This window comes from Sceloporus occidentalis, unplaced genomic scaffold (assembly GCF_023333645.1).
Source record: "Sceloporus occidentalis isolate IW3139 unplaced genomic scaffold, rSceOcc1.0.p SCAF_1, whole genome shotgun sequence".
Lineage (NCBI taxonomy): Eukaryota > Metazoa > Chordata > Lepidosauria > Squamata > Phrynosomatidae > Sceloporus > Sceloporus occidentalis.
Genome location: NW_028316981.1, coordinates 136,486,149 through 136,514,142, shown reverse-complemented (window position 1 = coordinate 136,514,142; position 27,994 = coordinate 136,486,149). Strand labels below are relative to the sequence as shown.

Sequence of the window (27,994 nt, the reverse complement as noted above, 5' to 3'; positions counted from 1 at the left end):
GTGTGCCATGTGCATAATTTTCAAAGGCACTGTGGTAGAAGGCTGATGAAAGAAGTTTACAGTTAAATAATTTTGCACTTCCTGAAGAAATATATTCTTACCAGTTCCTTGGCCTGAGAAATCCATGTTTGGAAGAGCAAGTTTAGCCTTGTTTTATGGTATTTCCTTGTTGTTTTCACAGCAATGAAGACATCATTCAATTCCAGCTTTTCTTTAGCAGAAACTTTGATAGGTTCTACATTGTTTGTCATCTTTCTGTTTGATGGATTAACTGGACTCTCATTCATCTTACCAGTGGCTTTCAGTCTGGATCTCCTAGTATCTGTGATATAATTGCTCCATTGTTTTACCAGTTCATCTTTAATAAAGGGCACCATATTGTTAGTCTCATCATCCAAATGATCAGTTGAGCTGGATTCCACTTGCTGAAGTGGGGTATCACTCTTGCTGGAACCATTAAAAACAAGTGGTGGACGTGGCTGTGGATAACTTTTGGGTCGCCAATCGGTCTTAAATTTGGGAATTAGCAAGAGGAGAACTGCACAAACAACAACAGAGAGCAGGAAACAGATCTTACTGAGCCGAATGCAGGAAAAGCTCATTCTTCAGCCCCAAGGCCTTTGCCATACTGTACAGTTGAAACATTGTTTCCAAGTGATGATGATGATGATGCCTCTGACACTCATCATGAATTTGTTCAAATGTCACATCCTAGGAATTTTCTGGCCACATAGCATAATTTTTACAGTACTCAGACAACACAGGAGCTGACTTTTCTTTCAGATTCTCACCTCCAAACTTGTCAACCTAATAGTAAAACACAGAAGTTGGCCTATGTTCTGTGTGAGGAAAAAACCCTCAAGCCACAGTATATATTAATTTGCTTTATCAGGAGACGTTTAAAATGGCATATCAGCTAATAAGCTGAATGTTTAAAGAGGCCATGAGCCAGAAACCAAGCTGTGTCTAAATCAGTAAAGAGGCAGGTCTGTGTGCACAAACAGCTTTTTCTTCCTAAACATATGATGCTGCTTTATGCAGAGTCAGACCACATGCCTATCTGTTCCAGTATTGTTTGATTTGCAGCTACTCTACAGCATCTCATACAGTGGCACTCTCTGGTCTTCTGGCTAGACACTAAAACTAAAAAATTCTGCATACAAAGCCTGGCTCTACTAGTAAAATGCAGCCATTTCTTGTCAATGCGACTATCAACATCCCATCTGCATTCATCTTCAGTGGATGCGGCACATAACTCAGCCATAAAAAGCAGGAAGATTTACTGGGGGAAAAAACAATAACAGGAGTTCAGACAGTGTTATGACACCATACAATTTATCACATTCTACAGTTTTGTGAACAAAATGAATAGATATTAAAAGTACATTAAATCTATGCTTCAAACTAAAAGAAAATGAAATGCAATTAGAACAGACCCCCCTTATCCAAACCCAAGTTATTGAAAACATATTGCCATTGTACTGTAAGGTTCTACCTCTATAACCTATAGATTATAACCTATAGTGTATTTAATGCAACGTCACAAAGGAAAAATGAACCTGAATGAATGTATGTTTCTCAGCAATGCTTTTTCATATGCTTTTCAGTTTTCTTGGTAAGGAACAGATGAAAAGATCCCCAAGAGCATTAAAAGGGTGCTTCATACAGCTAGAAAAGGAAAGACCCACACGCAAAATATGGCCATGTTTTGACATGTATTCATTGGTAATAAGTCTGTCCTAAGCTGCATCTACACTGCAGCAATAATGCAGTTTGACATGGGTTTAACTGCCATGGCTCAGTGCTATGGAATTCTGGGATCTGCAGGGTTTTGTTTTTTAATTAGCCTTCTCTGTCAGAGAGCTCTAGTGCCACAACAAACTACAATCACCAGGAGCCCATGACAGTTAAAATGGTGTCAAACCGCATTAATTCTACAGTGGCAGACAGAATTAGGCACATTTATCAGTAAATCAATTTATTTCAGTGGGTTGAAGCATACCAAACTATGATCAGAATCAGACTGTCAGTCTTACAGAACAGGCTGCTGGGAAGCTTGCCTTTCAGCTCCTCCTAAGTATGCTGAGCTTCCCAAAGGGCAAAAGTATGTAAAATTACCCAGGGTGCTATCATTCAACACAAAGGGCTAAATGTACCTCAAACCAACTGCTTCTCCTCCCACAAAGGAGGAAAACAGCGGAGGTGAGGGAAGGGTGACCAAATGTCCTCCTTTCCCAGGACATGCTCTACATCTCAAGCTTCTGTCCAGGAAGAAATCCAAAACATCCTCCATTTTAAGCATGATTAAGAAGAGTTCTATAAATATGCCATGCAAGCCAGCAAGGCATTTTAACAAAGGTAAGTTCATTGGGAAAATACGGTTAAGTACATAATCAAATACAGCCTGTGTAATGTACCTGTGAGGTAACCAAATGAAACAAACTGATCTTTAATTTAACTTTCATTTTGTAAAGTCCTCCACTTTTCTTAAATGTTGTACATTTTTGTGGTGCCTTGCCCTCCTTTGTGGTTATTTGGTCACTCTGGGTGAAGGGAGATTCACAGTGTAACCCTGTGTAAAGCAGTTGTTGTTGTGATAGCCGTGGTGTTAGTCTGTAGAATCAGTCTGTAGAGGGATCTTGTGGCACCTTTGAGGCTCACTGAAAGAAAGAAAGAAGGTGGCAGCTTGAGCTCTCGGATCTGCCTCTGAGGAGGTAGGCTGAAGCCCAGGAAAGCTCCTGCTGCCACCTTCTTTCTTTCGGTGAGCCTCAAAGGTGCCACAAGATCCCTCTACATATTGTTGTTGTGTGCCTTCAATTCGTTTTTGACTCAGGGTGACCCTATCACGGGGTTTTCTTGTGTTCAGAAGAGGTTTACCATGGCCTCCTTCCCCTGAGGAGGCTGAGAGAGTGTGACCTATTGCCCAAAGTCACCTAGTGGGTTTCATGGCTGAGCCAGGCTTTGAACCTGCTCTCCAGAGAGTTCTAGTCCCACTACGCTGGCTCTCAGCGTAAGTTTACACAACTTACTCCCTAAGTTTTCTTGGCAAGGTTTCTTCAGAGGGGCTTTGCCTTTGCCTCCTTCCCCTGAGGAGGCTGAGAGAGTGTGACCTATTGCCCAAGGCCACCCATTGAGTTTCCAGGGCTGAGCTGGGAACCCGAACCCTGGTCTCCAGAGTCCTTGAGTCCAACTCTCAGACCACTGCGCCAGGCTGGCCTTAAAGGCCTTTCTGAGCCGGAAAGCACCAGAAGTAGCCTTAGGAGCTCCCGAATGTGGTTGCTATGGCAACGAACGCCCCCACCCCACCCACCCCGTCTCCATGGCAACAAAGGAAGACGCAGACCTTGGCATCCCCTTCTCCTCCTTCGCGAGATAAGCGTCTCCTTACCTACGAGGAGCAGCCTTAAAGGCGGCGGAGGGTGGGCTTGGGTGGGAGGTCCTAAAGCCGCCGGCTCTTGGCCGCTCTGGCTCACCAGCTCCTCGCCCGAGCCATCTTGAGCCGGAAACGCTGGAGGTGGGTGGCTGCGAGGAAAAAGAGCCGCGGCCCCTTTAAGAGTCTCGCTCTCCCTCGCTCACCTGTGGAGCGGATGTGAGTGACCCAGCTACGGACTGCGACCCGGAAGTGGAAGCGGGAGGGCGGTCCTGGCCCGGAAGTGCTTGGTGGGAGGGTCAATATGCCGCTACCCGTTCAAGTCTTTAATTTACAGGTATCGCGGAAATTTCGGGGAAGGGGTCGGGCTGGCGGGGAAGTGGGGCCGCGGGCTGTGCTTGGGCCGCGGGCGGGAGAAGTCCGTTGGGCGTCCGCCGTTGGCTGGAGAGAGAGAGGGAGAGGGAGAGGGCGCGTGTATGTGCTTGTCACTCCAGCCTCCCTTCCAGGCAGGGCCCTGTGCAGAACGGACGGAGGGAGCAGAAGGGGTGCCTCAGAGCCGCCCCTCGGGCTTTAGAAGCAGGCCTCTGGAGACCCCCGCCTCCTCCGCCCGGGCTTTTCTAGGAACACCACTAGGAGGCCCTATCAATCAATCAGTAAAACCACACAGTCTTGCAAGCGAAGCAGGGTCAGCCCTGGTTAGTATTTGGATGGGAGGCCGCCCCCCAAGGTGCTGGTGCTTCTGCTGGGGGAGGAGGCTACATTTCAGAGGAAGGGACTGGTGAAACCACCTCTGAGGGATCATGCGGCTTTGACACCACCCTGGTTCCCTCCCTCCCTCCCTCAAGGCTAAAGATCTTGTAAAACGACAAACCCTAGGGTTCCATACAACGGAGCCATGGCGCTTAAAGCGGTGTCAAACTGCATTGTTCCTACAGCGTACCTGCACCCAGAGCATTCTTCCCGTAAGAAAACCCTGTGAGAAGACCCTCATACCCTCCCGCCCTGAGGCCCTGCAGTCAACCACAGAACAATACACAGATTAACATGGAGATCACTCCTCCCTACCCAGGGTCACACAGTACACACACACACACACACACACACACATATATATATATATATACCCAACTCTCTTTCATGCCAGCATTCTCTCAAGAAGTCAGCCACAGATGCTGTCGAAATGTCAGGAAGAAACTCTTCTAGAACACAGCCCAAAAAACCCACAAAAAAACCTATGGATGCTGGCCATGAAAGCCTTCTCTTTCACAAACCCCATGAAGTTCATGGGGTTGCCATAAGTCTACAAGTGACGTGAAGGCAAACGCATACTGACACACAGAGGAACAGTTACACTGGCCTTAGAGCCTTTCCCGTCACAGATGCACAGGACCTTATGATGTCTAACGGAGGGAATTGGTCACTTTTCATTTTCTTTTATGTATGTGAAGATGAGGTGTTTTAAGATTTAAAACATTAAAAATGCCTAGCTTCTGGAAGTGCTAGATATAGACATAAGATCTTTCACTGTCAACTTCTGAGTTGAAAAAAATTTCTCTCTTCAGAAGCGGCGCAAGATTGCTATACTGGAGCGTTACACTGCTGATCACAGACACATCCAGGCTAGAAGTGAGGCTGCCACTGTCGATCACAATCAAACTGCATAGGGCAGTGGTCCCCAGACTGTGCCCTTTAAGAGATTTTGGACTTCATCTCCCAGAAGCCTCATCCATGTTGGCCAACAGTCTGGGACTCTGAGAGCTGAAGTCCAAAATCCCTTAAAGAGCACAGTTTGGGGACCACTGGCATAGCACATGTAGAAAGCTGGAAAGGCAGATATGTATATATGTTTGTTTTTGAAAGATTCCAAATTCTTCCACTTTCTCACACTGTGATCTACAGTGATGATGAAGGACTGTATTATTATACAGTAACTGAGTAGTGGAGCAGTTGTCCTACTCCAGTGTTGGTTGCATATCTTGTACTCATGAGCAGCTGAAAGTTTGGCGTAATGGCACAGGAGTCTGATGATACAGTATTAAGCATGAACAGACTTCTTTGTGTGTGCTTCCTTGTTGGATATATTCATTCATTCATTTGACTGCAACGTCAAAATCAGCAGAGGCACAGTGTCTGAAATACTGTATATCATTTGTACCGTGTGACAAAACAAGTTAAAGGAAAAGTAAGAAACCTGTCTTCCAAGGTGCAGCTCATGAGTTACACTTCCCCAGTCTAGTCTTGTTTCTCACCCTCAGGTGGGATAGTATATTTACTTGGAGCAGTGTTGTTACTCTACACTGTTCCAGATCCCATAGGGCATCCTTTAAAATGTACATTATAAACTTTTAGTGTGTGTTTCTTCTAGTGTGAACTTTTGTGCTGAGCCCAAGACTGGTATTTTGAGCTTGAAATTGGCAGGTCAGAATGTAAATATGACCTTTTCTTTAAAACAAAATGTGGTATTGGGCCATACTTCCTTGTTTTCTTCAGAACACTGATGAATTGGAATATGGTACCTCCTGAATGTATGAAACATTTAACTGCATTCGTGGTTCAGGTGTAGGGGTGAAGGCTAGGCCATGCTTAACTTACTGTAATTTAGTCAATTCTGCTCCTAGTTCCTAGCTTTGTAATGGGTGTTTGATAAATTTTGGACCATGTTCTTTCCCTACTGCTAATTGTTTCTTGAATTTACTTTAAGCATCTCATAAGCAATCAGGAAAAATTCCTGTAGTGGAAATATTGACTAGATAGGGTTTTGCTTTCTGGCCAAGATCTGATTCTCCTTGGCAACATAAAGGAGAAAAATCAGTGGGATCTGGCTGCTCTATTTACATGATCTATCAGTTTACAGGCAATAAATGCAAGTCAGGATGTCCTATGATTTATTAATCAACCTTTGGTTGACAATAAAACACATCATCTTCATGTCCAATCTCATCTTTCTAGGGTTGCTTCACTGTGCCATCTGAGGTGACAATATATGGTTATATGCAACTGGGGAATGTGGCTCAATAACACAAATGTGAAATTAATGAAGGCCTCCAGTGACAAAGAGAAAAAGCCAGAACAAATGATTCTAGCCCTATCATGCATGAGTTTTTTTATGACTGTAGAGGCATTAACTTCCTTTCTTTCCTTTAGCAGCCAGCAAGTTCTGTGTCAGGGCGAGGGGGTACAGAGAGTCAGGACAGGATGAGGGATAGTTCAGTTCCGAGTTCAGCTTCTTCGTCAGTGACAGATCTGTACAACACCCCTCGCAGCAGTAGGTCAGACCTCTTCCTCCCAGGTACATCTGGAGACTTCAGCCTGAGTGCCTGCTTATCAGCCTGCACCCTGCTCTATGAGGTATCTCAAGGGAGAAACCACTCAGGGAAGTCTGAGTGAGAAATTACTCAAGTTTTACCAGCATTAAGGCGTATTTGTTTAAAACCATTCTTTTCGCTGAAATGAATATCTCTCTTTCAAATAGCAAGTGATCTTATTGTATCATTGAGTACTTAGGGCCCAAACAGACAGGGCAAAATAGAGTTGCTTTGGGTCACTTTGGAGGTATGCTGTTTAACTGACGCACACATTCTAAGAGTCCAAAAGCCATGCCAAAGCACCCTTCCGTCCTAAGGACTGGAGCGCAGCTTTGGCGCAGCTTCTGGTCTCTTAAGATGTGTGTGTCATTTAAACAGCATACCTCCAAAGTGACCCAAAGCAGTTTTATTTTGGCCTGTCCTTTCGGGCCCTTAGTAAAAAAAAATTGTGATCTATCATCCAAGAACAGGTAGTGGATTGGCAGACCAAGAGCATGGAATCTGGGAGTATACAGTTAAAACTGCTAAATGTTTTATCTTTGTATTTATATCCTGTGTTTCTACTATGATTCACAAGATAAATTACAAAATTCTTTATAAGTTTTAAAAGTAATATTAAAATATAGCACACTAAAGCCATCAAAAGATTTGAACGGCAGCATGATAGTCGGTCATACTAAAGCCAGGAAAACAACAAAACATTTTTTATCTGTATCTGAAGGCCAGTGACCTGGGCCATGGGAAGGAGATGCACAGATGAAGGGGCATTGCTGAAAAGATTCTCCCTGGAAGAGACCACCTTCCCACCCCATCTATAAACTTAGGAGCAGAGTTAAGCCTTCACTGAAAACCTAAACAAAGGATGGACAACTCCTGGGATTCAATCCCTCCAACCTTACCCCAGGGGTTGAATATCTCCTGCTGCTCCAGTTGCTGTCATTGGCAAAGTTTGCTGCTGCACTGGTGAGCACCCACTTTCCCAGGATGTATACACAGGGGTATAGACATTGTTTTAAAGAAGAAATGGCAATTTTTTTTTTTTTGCAAGTTCAGGGGCAGGAGAAAAGGCAGGATTTCCCCCCTGCCAGTCAGTGACAGATTTGGTGACAGCAACACAGATCTGGAAGCAGACACAAATATGGACATGGGTGCATGTGAGCTGTGTTCCCAGCCCTGACCTTAATAATAAGTATAGCACATATGAAAGAAGACTGTCCTCCATATGAGTAATTCTGTTCTGTATTTGTATTCCTGCACCAGTCCTGTTAATTATTGCTTATCAAAGTTATTTTCTATGAAAGGCCGTAACACATACATTATGTGAGGTTCCTGGATTCAGGCTATGGCAGCTGAGAGACTGGAGAAGAAGGCAGGATTGGATAAGTCTGCCAGAGACTTTGGAGAGCTGCTGCTACCCTTAACAAACCAGGAGTGAGGAACCGCTTATTGTTGACTCCCCACTCCCATCAGCTCCAGTCAGCATAGCCAGTGGGCAGGGAGGATAGGAGAGGTCCAGCAACATCTGGAAGGCTCTTCCCACAGGATGGGGATAGATGGAACAATGCCCACTTGACATAGCTAATATGTCCTGATGTGTTCCTATCATATCTGCAATTTCAGCATGCAGGACTGGGTAAATTTTTGGAAGTCAATATCTTGTTTTTTCAATTGCTGTCAGTGGAAGAAACAATAACTATTTGGGATCTGTAGAGATAATTGAGAGGCCCAGATATTTTACCTGTAATGACTAAAAGCAGTATTGAGACAACCTCATTTTCTAGAAACTCTAGAAGATAACCTCTCTTTTTAGGTTAATCTGAAACATTTTTATTTAAATGTGGAGACTGAGAAACCCATAAAATCCCATAAAAACCCATAAAAATTTTCAAAGTGAGAGAAGTAGATTTTCAAGATAGGATATAAAAAGTTTATTCTTTCTCTAAACTGGCTTTTCAACCTTTCCATAAGCATAAGAAGGGAGAACCCTATGAGAGGGAGAAAACGGTATCAGTTAAGCATACCCCTCCTCTTCTTTTCACTTTAAAACAAAATCTTGTAATCATTGTATTGATTAGTTCATAGAGGCTATGGGCCAAGAGGGCTGTGCTCATTGCTCCCTTCCTGGGGCCAAGAGAACAGCCTAGCTCATCTCCAGTGTTCTCCTTTGCACTTCAGGGAAGACTGGTAATAGTCGACAAGCAGCCTAGAAGGAAAATTTATTTTTGCCATTATTTCTCTTCTAATTGAGGAACTCCTGATCCACTTTGAAGTAACTCCAGGCTTCTCAAGAACATAGATCATGAGAACAACAATCTAGGAAACCTATGGCTTACATGTGTGTGAGTGTGTGTGTGTGTGGGGCGGCCTTTACAGAGGTATCTAATTTGCCATTGTGGGAAATAAGATGCTGGAACATATAGACCTTTAATCATATGTAACAAGGCTCATATTCTTAAGGTCATGATATTGTTTAGGTCAAGGTTTTACAAAGAGTGAGGCTGAAATGGCAATTGTTATGATTAGGATCATAGTAGGTTCTAGGCCAAATGGTGCTAAAGCAAGAAACATTTTGGGTTCCCCTTCTCTTCATTCAGCATCTCAATCCCTCATGTGTTGTTCATCTTATGACTTCGGTGCATGATTTTCATGTGCAACATCTCAGTCATAGAAGATAATAAATGTACAGGCTAGAAACTGTACATTGATTTATTCATGCCATATGAATTAAGTTCTATTTGTCTGCACTCTTGACCAAATAATTGAGAAGATAGTTAAGCATTGCTCAACCTGCAGCACTCCAGATGGGCTGGACTAGAACTTAAAACATCCACAGTAAATGCAGCCATGTGTTATCCTGCCTGGGGATGTAGGAGGGCAAGTTGGGGTGTTCAGCACATTTGGAGGGCAACAGATCCCTCATTGAGCACTAAAGGCAATTACTCAGTGATTCCCTAGATGCAGACAAAAACTCTCTTCTTCATTAGCTAGCACTGGCCAAGTATGAGATATTACAAAAATTGTATTAAAACAGTATCTGGGGAGCTAGGACTGGGTACCACTGCTCTCAATCACCTGTCCTGAAAAGCAGCCCTGTTCAAGATAATGAATTACTGCGGTAAAAGTAATGTGTTTTCCTGGGCCTTTGTGTGATGGCTCATGTACTCATAGTATCTTAAAATACTTCTTCAAAGTCTTTAGCTATGTCTTTTATGATATTGTAGAGTTGTACATACATTTTGCTTTGATCCTAAAATTTCTGTATAGCATGGTGCCAGCTATACTTAAGAATCTACATGTGACCAATTAAGGTCTTAAATTTAACAAGGAACTTCCTATTAACAGTTCTTTCCATGCTCTATGATTGGAAGGTAAGAGCATGTATCATACTTTTAGGGGTGGCCTGCAGAATTGCAGAACACCATCCACACAAGGACATTCTTTTTTGTTGAGAATCAACATTTAGACATGGCTCTTTTTAGTGCTGTGGTGACTTAGAAAATTAAATATTTCTTTCAGCTGTTTCATGATATTTTACATGATTTTAATCAAATTTTATGGGATGTTCTGTATTAGTATATGGATGCCTGCTCAGAGTCTTCAGTTTGGGATAGGATATATGGATAATAAATAAGCATAAACTTGGGTGAATGAACTGTGACGCAAAACAAGTGTTTTTGTTTTGTTTTGATGAATTTCATTTATTTATGTCCAAGGTATAAAATCAATCAAATACCTTAGCATGACTTCGATTCTGCCTTTTATTCTGTGTAATGGCTGCTGCTCAGAAAAATAATCAGTCCCCTCCTCCCCTGTGTATTTTCCACCCTAAAAAGCCATTGAGAGCTAAAGTTGCATGGGTGAATGGGAGGTGGTTAAGTTGGTTAACAACTTAAAGAAAATGAAATCTTCTGGATAAATACGAAAGAGTGATTTTGACTTCCTAGTTACCTTGTGTGTTTTAATTGATGCTGTTTGTTAATCTATTCCTCTTTCCTGTCTCTATTCATGGGGAGAGGTGGATATAATCATCATCATAATCGTTGTTGTTGTTGTTGTATATCTGGCAATGAATTCAAACCTCTTTCCCATGGGAAAGAGCTTCCTGCCTTCTGTTTCATGCACACACTTTGCTGTTGCAGGGTGCGGTAGAGCCCATGCAGATTGATGTAGACCCTCAAGAAGATCAACAAAATGCACCTGATATCAACTATGTGGTGGAGAACCCAACTCTGGTATGTTGCTGGGGCAGCTGTAACAAACGATAGCAAGACTGTTTAGACTTAAAAACTTTAAAACCTGGATTCTGCATCTATCATGCTTTTAAGCAAAGGTTACATGCCACATCCATGAAACGTTGAACTTTTGCCTTATTTCCTTGTTATCTGTTTGAACTGTACAGATGTTTGTCAAAGGTTGTGCACCCTGGGATATAGAGGAATTAAGTTCATATTGCCAGAGAAGGTGCACATATATGGGGGATATAGAAAATTGTGTCCAAAGTATCAGCAATGCTTTGCAGCTATTTAGCAAAAACAAACCACAAGTTTTATTTTTATTTTATAACCAGCATTTGGATTGTGTTCTTGTATAGGGTTTGGAAAAGGGAAACAGAGCAGTAATAAATGTGTGAAGTAGTAATCTTCAGAATGTTTAAAACAGTTCACTTTATTTTGCTGTAATCCTTCATCTTGCAAATGCAAGGTGTGCGATTTAATGATGTTGACTAGCTTAACACCGTGGAATGAATTTCTTGGAGAGGTATGACTTGAACTAGGGACTGCTGGAGTCTTGGTGCTACAATACGTTGGTTGAACCTGCCACAGTTCTGAAGAAACCATCTTATCTGTGAGAGAAAGCCAGGCTTATGGTGGTGATGATGAAGAATGATTTCTGTCCTGCCTTTCTACTAAGTTATTTCAGGTGGCTTGTATGTGTAGTGGGGTCAATGTCGCCCTGTATTTTAAATGCACAAACATCTCCTGTCTTGGAACTCACAATAGATGAGAAAGAGCAGTATTTGTATTTCTGGCTGTATCTGTTGATGTGTTCAAACCTCTTTCACATGAGATTAGAATTTAAGAATGCTTCTCTCTCCTCTGCCCAATTGGTCTTGAAAAAGCAGCTCTGCAGTATCTTCCATGCCAAATAATTGGTGGCTTCTTCCACCTCCATTACTGCAGCATCCTAACAAGGTGGCTGATTGCCACTGTTCCTAAACTTCATGCAAAAGTTCCTGAAATTGGTGTCCTCAGATTTTTGCTATCCTAAACCATGTTTTTTTGGAGAATGTTGTGATAGAGTTTTCCTTTTTGGATCTTCCTCTTTCAAGGGCAAGACCAGCACACTTTTTCACTGCTTACAACATCTATTTGATACTTGCCAGTGGAGGGAACTGCTTGATCCTGAATGTAAATGTGTGTCAAACTGTTCTCAGTTATTCCTTTTTAATTAAATAGTGATAACAACCAGCACATTAATTTTGGCAAAAAAGGAAGAGTAGGTGTATAGATTCCTGCCCAGCAAATTAAAAAACAAAAAGAAAATGAATACAAAACATAGGTCATAATATTAAAGGGACAGAATGTACTATCCATTAATGCACAGGTTGGCAATTAGTGGCTCTCCAGATGTCGTTGGACTATAACTCCTGTCACCCTTTGCATAGGCAGCATGATAAGGGAATATGGGAATTGCCATACTACAGCAGTGTTATTTTTCTGGTTATGAGTATACTAAGCAAGCCTGCTAATTGGAATACTGAAACCTAAATATTTTTTTCCTTCCTGCTATGGCATTCAGGATCTGGAGCAGTATGCAGCAAGTTACAGCGGCCTGATGAGAATAGAGCGGCTGCAATTCATTGCTGACCACTGCCCGCAGCTGCGAGTAGAAGCCCTCAAGATGGCCCTCTCGTTTGTCCAAAGAACATTCAATGTTGATGTTTATGAAGAAATTCACCGGAAGTTGACTGAAGCCACCAGGTACTATAATGGAGAAGGTCCATACTGGCTGAATGACTCTGTAGAGAAATAAGAAATAAAACTTTGTGATAATTTTCTATATACCATTTTTGGTGCTTACTAAACTTAAATGTCCATAGCTTGAATTGCATAATACACTGAGTATATCCTTTATCATTCAAGTAACTTACTTCTGCTTATAGATAATTATTGCTATACTGTTGATTCTTGTTTGTGCTCCTTCTCACCACTCATTATCTGCCTTCTGCTTTTTTTCCAGAGAGTTACAAAACACACCTGATGCTGTCCCAGATGGAGGGATAGAGCCGCCTCCTCTAGACACTGCATGGGTTGAGGCCACCCGCAAAAAAGCACTTCTCAAATTGGAAAAGCTAGACACCGATTTAAAGAACTATAAAGGGAATTCAATCAAGGAAAGCATCAGGTAATGTACAAGGAGATCTGTTGTTGTTGTTGTTGTTGTGTTCCTTCAAGTCATTTCAAACTTATGGTGACGCTATCTTGGGGTTTTCTTGGCAAGATTTATTCAGGAGGGTTTTTTTCCCCTTTGCCTTTGCCTTCCTCTGGGGTTGAGAAAGTGTGACTTGTAAATTTACCAGTAAGTTTCCCAGCAGAGAGGGTCCTGTCCTCCTGTAATCTGGGTTTAGCTCCTCCTATTTGCTCCTGTAGGCAGGGACAATAAACCAAAGACCGGCCCCTATATAGGGAGGAGCTAGCCCCCCTGAGCCTCAGTCTTGTTCCTGCCTATGCTCCTAGCAGGATGTGTCTCTTCGAGCCAGCGAAGATTTTCCTTTCTGCGAAAGCGGTTTGAGAGTTTTCTTGGTCTTCCCTTCTTCTCCTCTCTCCTGCCTTTCCCCCCTTCTTGGTGGTGGCTATGGCAGAGGACCCTGAGAGCATGGGTGAAGGGCCATCCTTAACCCAGGCTTCCCTAGCTCAGGGTCTGCCAGCTCAACAGAGGGAGCTGGCTTCAGAGGGAGACCCTTTGGGATGTGTTTGCTGTTGCTCTTCAGCTTCTTTACTACAGCCTTGGAAGCATGAAGAAGGCTTAAAATGGCAAGGGCTCCCAGGATTGGAGAAAGGTCTTGGCTTTGCCAATGACTCTCCCTTTCCTCCAAAGCTGCCCCCTTTCATGGTGGGAGCACAGGAGATTTCTGCAAACAGCATTGCAACACATGAGAGCCGTGGGAAGAGATGGTGAGGGGTATCCCCTCCATGTCTCTGTTTCTCCACATCACCTCTGCCCAGCCTGTTAAGGCCAGGGATCAGTGAGGAAACTGGCCAGAAGTCATGGAAACTTCCTTCCTCAGCATCTCTGCCCAGCCAGAGTTCAGAGGACAGGCCAGCCAAAAGCCATGGCAAGGATTTCTCTGCATCACCTCTGCCCAGCCTGTTTAAGGCTAGGGATCTGTGAGGAAACTGGCCAGAAGTCATGGAAACTTCCCTCCTCAGCATCTCTGCCCAGCCAGAGTTCAGAGGACAGGCCAGCCAAAAGCCATGGCAAGGATTTCTCTGCATCACCTCTGCACAGCCTGAAATGGCCAAGGTCAGAGAGGCAAGCCAGCCAGAAGTCACAGGAGAACGGTGAGTACCAGGGGCCCTCTCTCTCTAGCCACCGAAGAACCTTTGCCAGATCTAATGCCCTCGCTCAGGGCAGGCATTGCCATGAGGCCTCTGCCATGGCCATTGCAGGCACTATGCCTAGCATAAGGTTTGGTTTGGGTAAGTACCCAACGTTCCTTTTCCATAGCTGATTGGGGATTTGAACCTTGGTCTCCAGAGTCATAGTCCAACACTCAAATGACTACACCACACTTGCTACTACTACAAAAATGTCCAGATTTAGAAATAATGAATACATACCCCAACTGCATAATAATATTCATCCATGACATGTTTCTTGGAATTGTGTGGGTTTGCACATGCTTACACTGCACCATTCACTAGCTTGCTGGTAGATAGTATTGTGCAGTAGACCCATCCAAGAATGCAACTTTAGCCATCAGCTTACCTGTGGAAATGTCACCTGAATGATCAGCTCATACAAAAAGGGTTCCATCTCTTAAGGCTCACAGAACCATTCTAGAAGCTACTTTGTGAATGTTAACTATTTTCCAGAACTGTTTCCCTTTCACCCTGCCTGAACTCCAGATCTACTACCCATCTTCTACCTATATATATTGTGCTGTTTGAGGGAGTTGGTTACATTTATTTTACTTTAATATTTTTGTAGAGCTGCATTACTTTATTGTCGTGCTTGGTAAAAATTGTCAGTATTTTGCAATGAAGTAAATATGTGGAAAGAGCAGTGGAGCTGCTTGGTAATAAAAGGATGGAGGATTTTGTAGCAGGATGTTATAGGGAATGCTAAACAGGAAAAATGCTTTAATTTCTAGAAATGATCGCTGGGTCCTCATTTCCCAGCTGCGAAGGTGAGATCCTCTTGAGAATTGGGTTGCTCCTCCCATGAGCTCCTAGAGTCAGGGAAACATTAAAGTAACAAAAGACCTCCTGCCCCCCCATGGGAAGGGCAACCCCGGAAAGGTCTGTTCTTTTTCTGCCTTCTCCTAGCAGGGCGTGGACTTTTCATTCCCTCAGGAACATCTCATTTACCCCTCTTTTTTCTCTAGCATTCTGTATCTTGTAAAAATCCATGAAAACACCTGTGTTCTCATTACCTGTGAGCCCTGACTAAGAAGATTCTTTTTCCAGACAGTCTCATTTTGCACACAACATATAAAAGACCTGAAACAGATGGGCCAAACGTGCAGCTTCTGGCTCCTTCAGGGGTGTGGCGTGGAGGCGACACACTCCCCTGATGTGTCTGGAAGCTACTCTGAGGCCGCTGGCAAAAGGAGCAGCAAAAAGTCACTCCTTGCTGGTGGCCCGCTTTAAGAGTGGGCTGTCCAGTTAATAATAATAATAATAATAATAATAATAATAATAATAATAATAATAATAGGTTTTATTTATATACCGCCCAATCACTGGGAATCCGAGCGGTTTACAATAGAGGGGATAACAGACAGTTCCCTGCCCACAGGCTTACAATCTAAAAGACACGACACAAAAGGAGAAGGGAATGGTGAGGGGGGGAGGGAATCAGGTCCAGCATTCTTCTCTCCCTCTGAGGCCTGGACCAAGGCAGATGGACCGGAGGGAGGGCTCTTCTTCTTCAGGCTAGCCCCTGATGGAACTGGGCCAGCCTACTCTCTCCCTCAGAGGCCGAAAGATGACAGTTAGGGAGGGAGGAGCCTCTTTCTTCAGGCTAGCCCCTGATGGTACTGGGCCAGCCTTCTCTCTCCCTCAGAGGCCGAACGATGACAGTTGCTGCAATCTCCTGCCAATCGGGGACTGATCAGAACTAGATATCTTAGTTTGATCTCCGGTGTGTTTGGATATTTTGCACCTTTGTTTATTCTTTTTTCAATGTTCATGTCCTTTCTTTCTAGGAGAGGCCATGATGACCTGGGAGATCACTATCTTGACTGTGGGGATCTTAGCAATGCCCTCAAATGTTATTCACGAGCCCGAGATTACTGCACCAGTGCAAAGCATGTCATTAACATGTGCCTCAATGTTATCAAGGTAAAGAGCAGTATCAATCAGTGGCCATTGTGGGTGGTGTAGGGGGACACCAGGGGAATTCTTGTTCAGGCCAGCTTTTATTCCAGCACATAACTGACAACATGAAACTCTTCCTCTTTTTCTCTTCTTGCTATTTGACATATACACCTGCTGACCCGTCAGGGAAATTCTTAAAGGTTCCAACCAACTGGTGGTTTCTGGCTGTGACAGGGGAGAAATATTCAAAGTGGCCTAGAATGTCTTGCCTGTCTTGTTACCCTGTTCCCATTGCAGTGCTGAACTGTCTCTCCTTGTTTCTTTGCAGGTCAGTGTTTACCTTCAGAACTGGTCCCACGTCTTGAGTTATGTCAGCAAGGCAGAGTCAACGCCAGAAATTGCAGAGGTAGTAAGCTTTTTACAACATGTCTATTGCTGCAAAGTCAGGGCCTTGCTTTTATTTTTTTATTTATTGCAGTTAATATCTTGCCTTTTCTATTGGGAGCACAACATGATGTAGAAGGGTCCCCTTCATTTTACCTTCACACAAGTCCTTTAAGGTAGATTTGGCTGAGAGATAGCAACCGGGGGGAAAATTAGCTTAAACCAAGGAAAACTGTCTGCATCTTTTTTCAAATTAACCAAAGATTATGACTTAATAGATGCATGGAGACATAAGTATAAAGAATCAAGTGGCTTCACTTTTTTTCCAGAGGTGCACAATTCTTTCTCATGTATAGATTTATTCTTTGTCTCAAAGAATCTTGCACCCATTATACAATCGATGGATATTTTACCAAAATGGATATCGGACCATAAACCAATATCCTTGAATTTGAATGGAAAAAAATGAATATAATTGGAGGCTATAGAGTAACCTCTTAAACAAGGAAAATACCAGAGAGAAAAATTAAAGAAACCTTAAAATTTTACTTCAAAGAAAACAAAACAGATGGGAAGTTAAATAAAACTATATGGGATGCCAGTAAATCGGTCATCAGAGGAATACTGATAAAAATTCAGTCTGAAATAAAGAAAAAAGAGAAAGAAAAAAGAGAAATTAATCCTAGAAGAATTGAAAGTAAAAGAATGGAAGAAAAAAGGAGACAAAATACTAAAACATCAAGTAGAAAACTTACAACAGTTGAAAATGATGATGATAAAGGAAACAGAAAAAAAAATCAGATAAGTACACTTTGAATCTGGAGATAAAGCAGGTATTAGCACACAAATTAAAAAAACAAGAAGGAAGGAAAATAATAACAGAACTAAAATATAATGGTGATAGAATAACAGAATAAAGTACGATTCAAAATATTTTAAGGAATGTTTTCAAGATTTGTATAAAGAAACGGAAAAAGATCAAGATAAAAGAAAAATACAGTACTAGAATATCTAGATACACAGATAATTACAAGGCTAAATAAAGGAGACAAGATTATATTAAATCAGGCTTTTACATGTGAAGAAGTATTGGAAGCCATACAAAGAATGGTATGGTACAGAGTGCCAAAAAGAGGCGCCAGGGAGGCACCTCTCCTTGCTCCGCAGCAGCGCTGCAGCAACCAAATTGTGAGACGCTGCTGCGCAGCAAGAAAGGAATGCACGGAAGCGGCTCCTTTTTGTGACGTACCTGCAACGCCACAAAGCGCTAGTGGCGGTGCGTTTGGACGCGGCACAGCTGTGACGTCATAGCTGAACACACCATCTGTATGGCGCTGCTCAGCTGAGGCATCCCGATGACATGCTAGGAGTAAGGGGCGTCTGCTTAAAGGCCCGTCTGTACCGGGCCAATGAGACCAAATAAAGCTCCAGGCCCTGATGGCTTTCCGGCAGCATATTACAAACAGGTTGAAGAAGCAATTATTATTCCACTGAGGAACACATTAAATGATATCCATCTGCACGGGATCCCGGAAACTTGGAAAGAGGTTTATATATCTTTGATACCTAAAGAAAACAAACAAACAAACAAAAAAAAAAAAAGCAAAATCAGGAATTACAGGCCTATATCATTGTTAAACAGATTACAAAATCTTTACATCAATTCTTGCCACAACATTAAAAGGTATTCTAAGCTGTATTATTCATGAGATCAAAGCGGTTTTCTACCGAAAAGAAACTTGAAGGATAATATAAGAGTTACACTAGATATTCTCGAGTACTTTGAACACCACAATGAAAAGAAACTGGCCATGATCCTGCTCGACGCTGAAAAGGCATTCGACAGGGTCAATTGGCAGTTTCTGTTAGAGACTATAAGAAAAATGGATATGGGAGAAAAATTTTCTATCTCAGTAGAGGCTATCTATAAAGAGCAGAATGCTAAGATAATCAACGAAGAGAGAACATTGAATATACACATTGAGAAAGGCACCCGTCATGGGTGCCCACTATCCCCCCTATTATTTATAATAACGCTGGAGGTCCTTAACAACCAAATACAGTAAGAGCAGACCCATTGATAAGGGGAGTTAAAATTAAAGGACATTGCTTCAAATTAAGAGCCTTTGCTGATGATTTAATCTTTTATTTAGAAGACCCCGCATCGAGTATAGAACACCTTAAGAAAACTCTACAAGAATACGGAACAGTATCAGGTCTGAAAGTAAACCAAGAAAAACCCTCAATAATATCTAAAAATTTAACATCCCAAGAAGAACGGGAGCTTAAAGAAATATCCAGCTACAAAAGAGAAAAAGGTTAAATATATGGGGATCTATCTAACGAAAAGAAATATAGATTTATTCCATAACAATTATGCTTCAGTGGTGAAAGAAGTTAAAAAGGATCTAGAGACCTGGTCTAAATTGCATCTCTCCTTTTTAGGTAAAGTTGCTACAATTAAGATGAGCATTTTATCTAGATTTTTGTTTCTATTTCAAAATCTTCAGATTATCTCTCATTTAAAATATTTAGAAACTTGGCAAAAAGAAATAGCCAGATTTTTATGGAATGGAAATAAGGCGAGAATCGGCTGGAAAATACTGACTGACACAACGGCCCAAGGAGGCTGTGCCTTACCAAATTTGAAACTTTACTACTTCACAGCTTGTCAGTGCTGAATAGAGGAATGGACTGAATTGGAGAATGAAAGTATATTATGTTTAGAAAGTGTCAAGCTCAAATTTGGTTTTCATGCTTTTCTTTGGTACAGCAAGCTTAAAGACAACAAAGACTTTTCACATCACTTTATTAGAAATGCTCTACTAACCTCCTGGTTGAAAATAAAAGATCAGTTTTACAGCAAATTACCTCTGTGGGTGTCTCCACAAGAGGCTTTTATGAGAACAAGACAAAACAGTGAAAAACAATGGCAGACATACATGATGCTACTAAATACGAAAGGTGACTTTAAATCAATAGAACAATTAAATTCAGAGAAAAAGATAAGCAACTGGTTTTGTATAAACAACTTTTGGAGTGCTTCAAAACTGACAGTAAAAACTTTGGCATAAACTTAGAGGAAACAGAAATAGATGAAATCTTGTTTGATAAAAAAGGAAGGCATATCTCAAAATATTATAAGGTACTTAATAGAGAATTTGAGCAAGAAACAATTACATATACGATGGTGAAATGGTCTCAAGAAATTGGTGAAGTTATTGATTTAGATAAATGGGAAAAAACTTGTCGTGATACGAATAAATTCACATTGTGCCAGAGCTATAAAGAAAACTTTTTCAAAATGTTTCACCATTGGCACATATCCCCTAATAAATTGAACTTGATATACAAAAAAGGAACTGCTGAATGTTGGAAATGTCATAAGCCAAATGCGAACTTTTACCATATGTGGTGGAAGTGTAAAAAGGCAGAAAATACTGGGAAAGAATCTATTCTATAATGTCTGAAATCTTGCAAGCAGAAATTCCTCTCCATCTGCTTTAATTTTAATTAAACATGATGTTAGTCATAAGCGAAGAAACAGAAAAGAAATATAGGAGACTGGTGTTGTATATTATTACCTCTGCTAGTATAATATATGCAAAATTATGGGGGAAATTGGTTTAAAAAATTACATGAAGCTATGGAATTGGACATGCTCACAGCTCTTATGACAGACAAAACGATAGAACATGTGGAAGAAGATTGGCTAAGGATAAAATTATATTTAGAAAGAGAAAATCACTAAAAGTGGATTAAAAGGAGGATTAAAAAGGACTAAAAAAGAGGATTCAGATGCAGTACTTAATGAAAGTTTAGGCTTTGCATTTATGGGCAGTATATTTCAGTCTTTGATTAGAGCATTAATTGCCTCTGAAAAGGGTAGTATATACAGTATTAAAGAGGAATATGTGGAATAAGGGATTGAATAAATAATTATTATATGTACATAGGGAACTAAATATTCAAAAGATTAAGAGGTATAGGATATTATCCCGGAAGGTAAATAAGTGTAGTATTTTAGTATAACCAAGCTTTTTTTGTATGTACCAAGTTTATTTGCTTGTAGTTGTTTCTAGTTGCATGAATGTATGTATACATGTTTACTTTTTGTATGTTTTTTTAAATTTCTAATAAAATGTTTAAAAAAAATCCCAATTGATACCAAGTTGGGCAGTATCTTGATTAGGATCAACCAAAACCCCCAGACGTGTGCAGACTTTTTATTTCTTCCGACTGGCCCAACAGTGGTCCATTCAGTCTGCATTCTCCATCTTAAAAACAAATTTAGCTCATGGCCACATCTAACCCATTTTAAAGTTAATCTTTCTTCTCCCACCCTCGCTTTTATGTCACCTAACATGATTTAGAGTTCTGAAGAGCTGAATGACTTGGATGCTTTTTTTGGCAGTCTGACTGGTCCTAATAGTGGTTTTGTGTAACTGTGAGTTTTGTTCTTATTTGTGGACTGCACAGCTACCTTTGTATTTATTCATTCTAAAGTTATACAATCTCTTTGTCTTAATCTACACCTCCTTAGTATCCGTATACTCCTTTTTCCTCAGAGTTGGAAAAGAGGACAAAGACATTTGTACTGGCTTTTGAGACAGGGGTGGGGTTCAGAGATACCCCTTGATAATAAGCATAGACCCCCTTTTCCTCATTATCCTGCTTGCTGATATCTTCTGTACATATTCCATGTTTGGTTCTTTGAGTGAACCCATCAACCTTTTTAGATGAGTTACTTGGGTCACACTGGAGGTCAAGAAGATTGCACAACAGAAGTGCCTCCTCAGACAGGCTTAATGAAAGGAATTAGATAAAAAGTTGCTCCTGTTGCTCTTACTCACATGCTGATTCTCTGCCTCTTCGCCTTATAGCAAAGAGGAGAACGTGACAGCCAGACACAAGCAATCCTCACCAAACTGAAGTGTGCTGCAGGTGAGTGGATGATTTACTTGATTCATGGGTAGAATGTTTGTCTCTGATTCTAGTCAGATGTGTAGTGCTTTTTTCCTCTCTCTACCAGTTGTTTTGTTACTGGATTGTGTAGGAAGAAGACCCAAATATAGTCTTTGTATTTACATTCCCTAGAACTGTGGTTCTGGAGTTCCTCTCCTAGGATCCTGTGTGACCCTAGCATTATGTTTTTTTCAGTGTATGTCCTTAGAATCCCGGACAAAAGACTAACTCAGTCTTTTTCTTAGGCTTGGCTGAACTAGCTGCTCGGAAGTACAAGCAGGCAGCAAAGTGCTTCTTGCTGGCCTCATTTGATCACTGTGACTTCCCTGAGGTAAGGGTGAGGAAGAGGTGTAAACAAGAGGAGTAGTGGGGTTGGTGTGAGGTACAATATCAGATGTGATCCTGATTGTGGTCTAAACCTAGCTGGGACTGATACAGAGAACACCTAGGTTTTCCCTTGTTCTTTTTTTCTCTCATATCTTGAAAACCTGCTGTTTCTTAAGTATGTGACCCTGTAGAAGGGGACTTTGGAATATCTACCTCTCTATCGTCTACAACTAAAGTCAAAGAGTTTATACTTAAAGTGTTCTTCTTCAGATATTATCACTTCTCTTTTTTCCAGCTACTCTCCCCTAGCAATGTGGCTGTATATGGTGGCCTGTGTGCATTAGCCACCTTCGACCGTCAAGAACTGCAGCGCAATGTCATCTCCAGCAGGTGAGGGATTTGTAGGACTGTGCGCACTAAATAAGCAAACAGTCATTTGCAAGTCTATTCAGAAGCAAGTTCCATTTAATCAAGTGAGCCCCATTGCCAGATATGAGATCATAGGATTGCATTCTTAAGTGTCCTGTATCTTTTTCTCCATTGCAGGGGTGGAGTGTGTGGAACTTTGAGCAGATAAATAGCAAGAAGGGAGGTGATTAAGCAGCCTATCTCCTTCCACTGTTACTCTTCCATCTTTGGTTTTCACAAAACTAAGCATCATTAGAATTGTAGATCTGCCTATCCATAAGACTGGGTTTCATCCTGGCACATTTTCCCACAACTGGGGGCTCATATGCAACATTCAGCAACATTCAGTGTCTCATTCTGTTTGAGACACTTTTAGTGAGCTGTTCTCTTAGAAGTAGACAGTCCAGCCTTCTGGGATTCTCACAGCAGATGGCTGTATAATTCTGCAGTTCTACAATCCTGGTCTGTTTGGAGGAGATGTAGGAAATGGGTTCTCTTGGGTTCTGATTCCTTCTGTGTTTGCAGCTCCTTCAAACTCTTCCTGGAGCTGGAACCGCAGGTGCGTGACATCATATTCAAGTTCTATGAGTCTAAATATGCCTCATGTCTCAAGATGCTGGATGAAATGAAGGTAGGTTCTGTGGATTTGAGCTTTCCCTGTGTATGTTGAGAAGGGCCTATAGTAGAATTTGTAGTTCTGGAGTTCAGAGCCTTTCCCTGCTAGGTAAATTTACTCTTCAAAACAGAAGTATTAAACACATGGCAGAGCAAGAAAGGCACTGAGTGACAGGCTGATACTGGGTGATTTGGCCATGTTATGCCTGACATTTGTCAGTTGCACTCATTCCTAGGCCAAATTTAAAGTGCTGGTTTCAACCTTTGAAGCTCTAAATGACTTGGGACCAGGCTATCTAAAACACTGCTTTCTTCTGTAAGTACCTACCTGAACCTTAAGATCTTCTTTGCCCTGCCAAGGAAGGTAAAATGACTGGCTGCTAAGTTATGGAACCGACATTCCCAGATAGGCTCACTTGGTGCCATCCCTTCAACACCAAGTGAAGATCTTTCTGCTTACTCTCTAATTAATGTAATTTAGTCTTGTCAGTTTTAAAATCTCTGAATTTTGATTTTTTATATTCTATGTTGCTTTTGCATTATGGTTTTGTATTCTGTTTTGTATGTAAATTATTTGCTACATTTACGGGCTTTATTATGGGACAGTATCCAAATATTTACAAATACACTCCAGAGTGATGCACTATATCAGAGATGGGAAACTGAATGTTGCATGGGGCATTGTACCCTGTCTGTGGACCTAACTCGGTCCCTCCAAGTCTGTAGATAACAATGTAAAAACAAACATTTTTTGGTTTGTGTTTGAAAATTAAACCCCCAAATGACTAAAAAAATCTCTCAAACCACTTCATATATGTGACAGTTAGGGTACATCAAGATCTTCCCCAATAATCCAACCATTTTGGAGTTGTGTGCTTTAAAGTCGTTTCAGACTTACGGTGATCCTAAGGTGAACCTATCAGGGTTTTCTAGGCAAGATTTGTTCAGAGGTTTGCCATTGCCTTCCCCTGAGACTGAGAGTATGTGACTTGCAGTGAGAAGTAAATCAATACGTATGTATATAACTGCATTGTGTCAATTAGTTGTGTATACCAACTCACGGTGTATAAGATATACAGTGGAGTGGATACTGGTTTTTGTCTTTCACAGCATGAGACCCGCCCAATGTTTCCCATTGGGTTTCATGGCCAAGCAGGGATTGGACCCTGTTCTCCATAGATGTAGTCCAACACTCCAACCACTACACTGCTGGCTTGAATGTGACAGTTAGGGTAGATTAGGTCCTTCTCCAATAACCCAGTCATGTGGAAGGCAAAAAGCAAAACCAGAAAAAACATGGTTTCTGGTTGCTCCAAATATACTGCTGTGGCCCACTAGGTGAGCACAAAAGTTAAAGGTGTCTCTTCCCCCCATCCCTGTGTAGCTGCCCACCTTGGAGTACAGGAATGGGCCTGTAATGAGCAGAAACCTGTCCCCACAAAGCTTATCTTGGTTAAACTATTTTGGGTTAACAGCAGATTAAGTGTATATACTTTTTGTCCCTTTTGAGCAGTCTTCTCCAGTATTGGTCTAGCAGCAAGTACAGAGGAAATGCAGTTCGCCTAAAGAAAATTAAGCTATGCCTTGGTAATTTTTGCTGGCTAGGCTGAATGCTCATTTCCACCTAGTATTTCTGTTTCGTAGAATCCATGAATCTCTTGTAGCATCAGAGATATGGGTTGCTAGTTTGAGGCTGCCTCTATTAATTCTTTACCTGATATCTTTATTTTGCACAGGATAATTTGCTGCTGGATATGTACCTGGCACCCCACGTGAAAACGCTTTACACTCAGATTCGAAACCGAGCCCTCATACAGGTAATCGTCATGCAATATTCCAAACAATTCCTTGTTTGAAGTATAGTGGGATGGTATGTGTTTTCATCCCTCACCTAATGCAGTGCAGAGAGTCATTAATGGACACCTTTCTCTCTTTCCACACCTCTCTCTTATTTTAGTATTTCAGCCCTTATGTGTCAGCAGACATGCGCAAGATGGCCACTGCATTCAACACAACTGTGGCAGCTCTGGAGGATGAGCTCACCCAGCTGATCTTAGAGGGACTGATTAATGCCAGGATAGACTCCCATAGTAAGGTAAGGACCTATGACACCCATGCAAATACCTGTGCTGGTGAAAGCTCTATTGACTTGTTAAGGGATATAAAGAACTTAATAATTCACACGTTCCTTTTGCAACTATGTGTGAATACAACTGCCATAAAAAGAAGGCATTGCTTGCATTGCTTGCTAAAAAGCCTTGATTTAATACCATGACTGAAATCCTAATTGCCACATAAATGTTTTGATTACTTTGGTAAGAACGAGAATGGCAGAAGAGAGCCTGGTATGCCACTGTGGAGCATGTGATTGGAATTTGGGGCCATTGTGCAGCAGGCACAAGCTACACCTCTCTGCCACCATCAGCCCCACCCAATTGCCCATTGAGATTCCAGCTGGTCAGGAGGCATTGGCCCCACCCACTATTTGATTTTTCTTCACAAGCACTGGGAACATGAGGTGCTTCAGTGGAGGGCTCCCAGCATCAGTATTCAGAAGATATTGTGCTGGCTGTTCTATCTTCTCTTCTTCATGAGTTTTCTGTTAATAAAAAAAGATGAAAGAATTGATGATAGGAAAATATGGAAAGCTTCTGAGCAGAGGTTGACAATGGCAGCACCCCTTGTAAATTTATGTGCATGAGGCAGGGCAATGGTGTAATAAAAGCCTTACTTAGAAATACTTTTAATTCTCTCCAGTTTTGTTTTTTTAAATGGAATTACAGTCGGCCCTTCCCTTATGAACCTATCCATTCCAGACCCCACCCCACCCCCCTGCATAGCGGAAATACTGTGTATGTTTGAGCCCCATTGAAGACAATAGGGCTTGTGTATGTAGTGCGGTGCGCATGCCACAGCTGCTTCTGTCGCATGGCTTCAGCGTATGCTGAACACCACATATGGCGCGGGTGCACTGTACAAAGTCAAGCTATGTTCTATAAAGACCAGTGTCCTGACACTACTGCTTTTACCAGCAATTCTGTGAGTGTTGTGCTAAGTGATGCTCTAAACACACTTAAAAGCCTCTGGGTCTCTCCACCAACTTTCCCCATTATTTCCTAGATTTTATATGCACGGGATGTTGACCAGCGCAGTACAACCTTTGAAAAGTCCTTGCTGATGGGGAAGGAGTTCCAGCGTCGCGCCAAAGCCATGATTTTACGAGCAGCTGTATTGCGCAATCAGATCCATGTGAAGGTCAGTGACAAGGGTCTGAATTTGGAACACTGGTTTGCAATAGACTAGACAAATTGATAAACAGTGGATGCCGAGGGAAGATGGTTTGTGGGTGAATATAAGCAAGAGCATTGTGACTGAGCTGGTTGATCCCACAAGAACAAGCCATTTCTCTGCATGAACTGAAGGGTTTTAAGCAGAGTTTAAATATTTGTAGGCCACAACAGATGAGGTAAATCTTTCATTTTTTTTTTTTAAAGTAGAACCTAGGCGCTTCAATAATACAAAAAGTCACTTTTATAACATGTTCAAGGGTAAGAAGAACATAGCCCAAATGCAGAACTTTGTTGAAAGGTTCATCAGGGAAGCATGAACTGCTGCAGAAAGAGGCACTTGTGCTTTACTGCTCTTTCTCTTCTGAAGGCCTCAAATCAGTCTTGTTTTAAAGCACTCTGCTGATCTGTTCTGTAGACTAAACAGAGTAAGGTGCTTTGCTTGATAATCCATTCTTTGAGGAGAAAATGAAGTCTAAAACTCTAAACACTTGTTCCATCAGCAGTTTCAACAGCTCACTGCTGAGGTAGGCAATTGCTCCTCTGTCCTTGATTGTTCAAGTGGGGTTAGGTGACCATAGTCACTGCTTATATGTTCTTTCTGGGGTTTCCCTCTCTTTTGCTGCTGCTGTGGGAACTCATGGTCTCTTTCCAGCTCATTGCTTATGGCCCTGTGATCTTTCTTTTCTTATTCCAGTCTCCACCAAGAGAAGGAAGCCAAGGTGAACTCACTCCAGCAAACAGCCAGTCCCGAATGAGCACCAACATGTGAAGCTCTTTGAATCATCAAAAGACTCTTCCCCACCCCCCACCCAGGGTCATGTGTGTACCTTGTGTCTGCGCCACCAACTCTCACTTGGTGCCTTTTCAGAATCTCTAGGTGTGGGAGGGGCAGGACCGTCAGGGGCATGCCTTTAGAGTCTGAGAACTCCTCTTAGAACAGAAACTTCCATTAGATGCAGCATTTTCAAGAACATATGAGCATGGCGGTGCTGGGGTGCGTGTTGTCTTTCCTCCAGGGTGTTTCCCACACAGATGTTTCTCTTGGCTTCCTTCAGCTGCCAACAGAGCTTTCTGGTTTCCATCCAGTAAATTATATATATATATATATATATATATATATATATATAGCATGAAACTAGAGGGACAAGTGTGTGCCTGTAGAATTTCTTATCCAGATAGACACATTGTCTCAGACCCTGCAAATCCCTCTCATGCAACACCCAACAGAATTTCTATTCACTTACTGCAAGGTTTGTGTGTGTGCATTTATTCTGGGTCAGCTATACTTCAGTCTGTTCTTCCCATTTTCAGAATCCATGCTCTGCCATGTTCTCACATCCTTGACCAGGTTTTGGCTAATTTTGATGTTCTTATTGAGATTTACTGCTGTGCTGTACAGCAGCTTCCTAGCCTGCTTGGGCACAAAAAGAGGGGGTAAAATGGCAGGGAAGGGCCTTCACTTGCTTCTGGGCAAAATCTTGCCTGACTCTGAATTCCTGGAACCACTTCTTATTTATCCTTTGCAAAAACAAGGGTGGGGGCAGTGGCGTTAGTGGTCCCAGGCCAGACTCAGTTTGTGTTTTGTTAACAAGCATAATTTAAATATTTGAATACACCACAGTTCTTTTCGTTCAGGGTTCATCCATTGGAGGTTTATCCTGGGGACAAAGTTACACTTTTGGACCTAGCCCTTCACAATTCAATAGATTTTCTTCAGACACTGTTAATTCTATTTAGTTTAAAACAAAGTTATTTCCTATGCATTAAAAAGCATAATTGTAAAGACAA

At 41.8% G+C, this 27,994-nt stretch overlaps 2 protein-coding genes across 8 annotated transcripts in view; one reads left to right on the top strand and one right to left on the bottom strand.

The window, feature by feature from the left end:
* The window catches only part of LOC149322253 (beta-1,3-N-acetylglucosaminyltransferase radical fringe-like), a 13,368-nt gene extending 9,762 nt beyond the window's left edge, over positions 1-3,606 (bottom strand). The window contains exons 1-2 of the mRNA XM_089538024.1: positions 3,389-3,606; positions 102-1,282 (exon numbers count right to left, since the gene is read on the bottom strand). Of these exons, the coding sequence (XP_089394150.1) occupies positions 102-602 (501 nt within the window). The 5' untranslated portion in view covers positions 603-1,282; positions 3,389-3,606. The remainder of the gene's footprint in view (positions 1-101; positions 1,283-3,388) is intronic.
* On the top strand, positions 3,601-27,994 carry LOC149322252 (COP9 signalosome complex subunit 1). 7 transcript variants are annotated; one of them, XM_089537946.1, is made up of 15 exons: positions 3,604-3,707; positions 6,515-6,718; positions 10,815-10,907; positions 12,475-12,656; positions 12,916-13,080; positions 16,106-16,241; positions 16,546-16,623; positions 21,485-21,545; positions 21,812-21,897; positions 22,189-22,283; positions 22,827-22,932; positions 24,653-24,733; positions 24,874-25,011; positions 26,037-26,171; positions 26,901-27,994. In XM_089537946.1, the coding sequence occupies exons 1-15, from the start codon at positions 3,675-3,677 to the stop codon at positions 26,973-26,975; spliced, it is 1,668 nt and encodes a 555-aa protein (XP_089394072.1). In that variant the 5' UTR covers positions 3,604-3,674; the 3' UTR covers positions 26,976-27,994. The 7 variants fall into 7 exon arrangements, with proteins under 7 accessions (XP_089394090.1, XP_089394072.1, XP_089394081.1 ...); XM_089537955.1 differs by having other exon boundaries at positions 3,620-3,707; positions 6,518-6,718; XM_089537939.1 differs by lacking the exon at positions 3,604-3,707 and adding an exon at positions 3,797-4,065 and having other exon boundaries at positions 6,518-6,718.